The sequence below is a fragment of the Lygodium microphyllum genome, chromosome 23, assembly GCF_053477565.2.
Source record: "Lygodium microphyllum isolate KBCC chromosome 23, Lygodium_microphyllum_v1.1.10, whole genome shotgun sequence".
NCBI lineage: Eukaryota > Viridiplantae > Streptophyta > Polypodiopsida > Schizaeales > Lygodiaceae > Lygodium > Lygodium microphyllum.
This window is the reverse complement of record NC_141157.1, coordinates 97,204,269-97,208,885: the sequence shown is the minus strand read 5'-3', so window position 1 is coordinate 97,208,885 and position 4,617 is coordinate 97,204,269. Positions and strand designations below refer to the sequence as shown.

Genomic DNA, 4,617 nt, shown 5'->3' with positions numbered 1-4,617 from the left:
GTTGAGCATAGTCTTCCCTACTCTTGTGAAGGAGGAGAAGACACTAGTGGATGGTCTTATGGAGGCCTATTAGTTTGTTGAGCTTCGTGCATTAGAGATAAATCAAACACATTGACCTATCTTAGGGGGAATTGGAAGAATGAATAGATAACATTCGCTACCTTGGTGCACTCTCATAGGTATGTTGGAGCCCTTTTGCACCTACCATAGTTTACCAATATGCCAAGAGTCTAAAAATTGTGATGGGGCAGAAACTGTACCCCAATGAGCAATTGTTTGATAATCAAGGGTATAGTTTTTCTATGCGAGAAGGTCAGAATGATAGGGCAGTGACTGCACATGGCTATGGTCACAGCGTATGTGTGAAAACCCTCTTAGTCATGTGCAATTTGTGTGTGAAACCCCTCTAGGCTCTTGGTCGATAGCCATTGTTGTAACACAGAGTAGGGTGCACATTATTTGGCCCACTTACGCTAAAACGTACGATTGAACGACACTTGAAAAATTGGAGTTCTTTTTGGCTCCGGAAAAGGAGCGTGCCCTACAATCAAAGTGGGGAGGTAGGGTACGTAAACATGGGGAGGAATAACCATAAAAGGGGGGGACCGCTGAGGCGATTTGTGTTGTACAAATGCAACGTTTCAACTTTCTATTGGAAAATGCAAGGCATGTCGCCCCTAACGCGAGGCTGGCTGACATCTCTCTCTCTCTGTCTTAGGCTGGCTGAGATCCCCCCTCTCTCTCTCTCTCTCTCTCTCTCTCAAGCCGACGCCCGCATATAAAGACGAAGATACCCTTGCATCCTTTTCTTGTGTAGCTGGTGGCTCGCGACCTGCCACCAACTCCATAACTCGACATGCAAACGGCCACGCCAGGCGGGCCACTCCCTTTTCACGTACAGTCTCATTGCATTTTCCTCTGCAGACGTGACCTCTGCTCAGTTCATAATCCCTCATTCGCATCATCGATGTTGCATTCGCCATCCGCTGCTTCTTCACACAATCGTTAGCCATGGCTTCTTCTTCTTCCTGATCTCTCAAATTTGATCCCTTCTCTTTTGACAGACTTTTTGCGACTCCATGTAAGCCTGTCCCTCCATACAGTTTTAACCAGACAGGTAATTCGAGAGCTGCCATGGCGCCTCTCCGCCTCGCAATCTTGGCCCTCCTCTTGGCCTTCTCCGCTGCTGCCTCGGCTTCCGCAAGCCCGCTGCGCAGGCCTCGCCCTGCCACGGCAGCTTCTCGTCGCCATGGAAATGCTGCCTTGACCGAGAATAATGTCGATGAGGATGAGTTCGAGCTCCCGTCCACAGGGACTGAGGTGGAGAAGCAGCACCAGAAGCAGAAGAAGGCTTCCGCTACTTGGAAGAAAGAGAGGATTAGCGCAGTTCGTAAAGGCCCGGAGAGCTCTGCTGACAGAGATGCAAATGGTGATGAAGATAATGCAAACAGTGATGAAGATCATGACATTACTGCCAAACTAGAGGCTAGAGGTAGACATAGTCACATACATAGAGAGTTTGAGAAGGAGGAGGAGGAGAAGGCAGTCTCTTCTGAAGCTTCAGAGGAAGAAACCTCTGAAAAATTTAGAGGCAGAAATGGTTACAGACATAGAGAGGTTGAGGAGAAGAATGTGAAGGCAGTCTCTTCTAAGGATTCGGAGGAAGAAAACTCTGACAAATTGAAGGTGGACTCCGCTGAGGATTGGGAGAAAAAGATAGTCTCTTCTGATAAATTGGATGAGAAGGTGAACTCTTCTGATGATGACTTGATAGAGACAAAAGAGGAGAATCGAAGACCGTTATTGCAGAGTAAGAAGGTGAAGGCAGGTGCCGGAGGGTCTTCTGCTGCTAAGAGGAAGCCATTGAAGCTCGCTTTGGCGCAGGAAGAAAACAAGAACAAGGAAGAAAAACAAGATGGAAAAGAAGAGGAAGAAAAAGGGCAGAAGGCTAGAAAGCCTTCTAAATTGGCCGATAAAGAAGCGCCCCGAGCCGCCAAAGAATTTGGAGAGAAGGGTGACTCACTTGCAGATACACAAGCGGATGTGCCAGCTGGCTTTGAGATTGCAGCCAACGCCGGTGCTGACTCAGCAGATGATGTGGTGGGTGCTGACATGGACGACCTCGTGGCGGACCACAATATGTTGGACGCACCCATCCTTGACTGGGATGAGCAAAGGCAAAGATGGCTTGAGGAGCACCCGGAGGTGGGCCCCACAATGGACGACGGTCGAGAGAGGTTGTTCATATTGACAGGGACCCAACCTTGGCCTTGCGCTAACCCGAGTGGGGATCACCTCCTCCTCCGTTGCTTCAAAAACAAGGTGGACTACTCCCGCATCCATCGGATCGACATGTTCTACAATGTGGCCCTCCTAGACCCCCACATGCCTAGCTTTTGGGCTAAGTTGCCAGTTGTTCGGGCTACCATGCTAGCCCACCCTGAGGTTGAATGGATTTGGTGGTTGGACGCTGATGCCATCATCACTGACATGGAGTTTGAGATACCACTACATAGGTACAAAGATTACAATATGGTTGTGCATGGTTGGGAGAGCCTCATCTTTGAGAAGCGAAGCTGGCTTGGCCTCAATGCAGGTAACTATTCACATGTGTCATAGATTCCATGAAAGGTCCATAAGGTCATAAAGTATCCTTGGACTAAAAGGGTGCATTTGCCACTTTCATTTTGTTACAAGAACACAACCATGCAATGTTGGAACAAGGTTCTACCTATTGATGTGCATCAAGGTTCTAAATATATGCTAACCAAACAGACATTAAGCAACAAAGGATGTAAGATTACATAGGCTATTGAAGTGCAACATTGGAACATACGGAAGTAGACAAAATATTAGCTTGTTATTTTACAAACATAGCCTGATGGGTAGCTTATTGTGTGACCATGCAAAGCATTGTGAAGGGTCATACCAATAGTTCAAAATGTAGCATTTGAGTGCAGATGTGCCATGACATAGTAGTCATTGTGTCCAAGAACTGTTAGGTAATTGGATATTGCCTTAAAGAAGATGATCCAACAACAAAGTGTCCTAGAACGTGTATGAAGCCAATGAGGTAAGGTGCTCATTTTATTAGAAGAAAGATTTCTAAGGTTGTAAAGTGATGTACAGAACTAGGGTTCACAACTCGACCTTTAGAAGGGCTTTCCCAAAAACTTTCTAGGCTTAATCTTCTAGACCTTATTAGGAGAATGCCACCTTCTTTAGCTTTGAGTGAAACTACCCTAAAATGTCATAAAGTTCTAAGGTTATGAATGATGAGATGTCCAAGGTTGTAGAATGATAGAGATTTCTCACTTTATGAATGCTAAAGTGCAAAGGTTGTAAATGATGAGAGCTTTAAGGTTTGTGAATGCCAAAGAAAGTTCTAAGGTTGTAAGATGATGAGATTTGTAAGGTTGTGAAAGCTAAGGTTCTAAGGTTGATGAGAATTGGGGGGGGGGGACAGAGAGAATTTTTTTTTTAAAAAAAGCGCTTGTACATAACTTTTTTTCCATGTTGACAGGGAGCTTCTTGCTGAGGAATTGCCAATGGTCGATGGACTTGTTGGAGAGGTGGGCGTCGATGGGACCACAGGGGCCAATGGGGGAGGCCTACAGGGACATACTCTCGGACTTCCTGCCGGACCGGCCCCGGAACCCCACGGACGACCAGGCCGCCCTGGTTTACCTGATGGTCAAAGAGAAGGACCGCTGGGCAACGAAGCTGCGAGTGGAGCTGGACTTCTACCTGAGCGGCTATTGGCTGGAGCTCATGGACACCTTCGAGGCTACCGAGGCTAAGTACCAGGCCATGGAGGCGGCCCACCCGGACCTGCGTGGCATGGTGGCTGGGGGGCACGTGTCCAAGGAGAGGTTCGTGCGCAGGTTCGGGCGGGCCCGGGAGGGGCACTTGCGGGGCGTCTCCGCCCAGGAGCGGCGGCCCTTCATCACCCACTTCACGGGGTGCCAACCCTGCTCCGGCCACCACAACCCCATCTACACCGCCGATCAGTGCCACGTGGGCCTCATCCGCGCCCTCAACTATGCCGACGACCAGATCCTCCGCGCCCTCGGCTTCCAGCACCGCTCCCTAAACATCCCGGACGTCCACGTCCGGCCCCTTACTCATTCTCATCATCCCTTGCAATAACTTATATATTTTTTTAAAGAATTTTAAAAAGCAAAAAACATCTCCCAAAGCATATTCTTTGGCCTTCCCTCCCACATTCCTTTGGTTTTTTAAAATGGTTAGTAATGTACATAAACCAGTATAAAAAGATATTTGCAGCATCATTTAGAGGATGCAAATTTCTTAGCTATCAAGGGCTCAAGTGAAAATTCAATCAAACAAGGAAGGTCTTAGAAGGGAATGATCTTGTTCTTGATCTAAGATTCTCCAATGTTTGAATCTCAAATTCATACCTATCACACAATAGGCGCTTCAAAGCCCCTTTGTAATGGCATTAGAAGTTTGACAAAATGTAAGGGACCCCCTTATATCTTGATTGTAGATAGATTGTTGATAAAGATAGGAGTTTAAAAAATGGGACCAAATGTTGACATAAAAAAACCTTAATTTCTTTGTGTTTTGGATGAGTTTTTGGCTATATATATATAT

At 47.0% G+C, this 4,617-nt stretch overlaps 1 protein-coding gene across 1 annotated transcript; it reads left to right on the top strand.

Annotated features, from left to right (window-relative positions):
• Positions 1-769: 769 nt before the first annotated feature.
• LOC148016509 (uncharacterized) lies at positions 770-4,318 on the top strand. Its single transcript, XM_087664025.1, has 2 exons — positions 770-2,596; positions 3,524-4,318. The coding sequence occupies exons 1-2, from the start codon at positions 1,135-1,137 to the stop codon at positions 4,147-4,149; spliced, it is 2,088 nt and encodes a 695-aa protein (XP_087520151.1). The 5' UTR covers positions 770-1,134; the 3' UTR covers positions 4,150-4,318.
• The last annotated feature ends 299 nt before the right edge of the window (positions 4,319-4,617 follow it).

What these genes read in the sequence shown, in the direction of transcription:
- LOC148016509 (XM_087664025.1), top strand. Translation starts at nt 1,135, where the DNA reads ATGGCGCCTCTCCGCCTCGCAATCTTGGCCCTCCTCTTGGCCTTCTCC. An exon ending in CTGGCTTGGCCTCAATGCAG is followed by an intron (nt 2,597 to 3,523) that starts GTAACTATTCAC and finishes CCATGTTGACAG; the next exon opens with GGAGCTTCTTGCTGAGGAAT.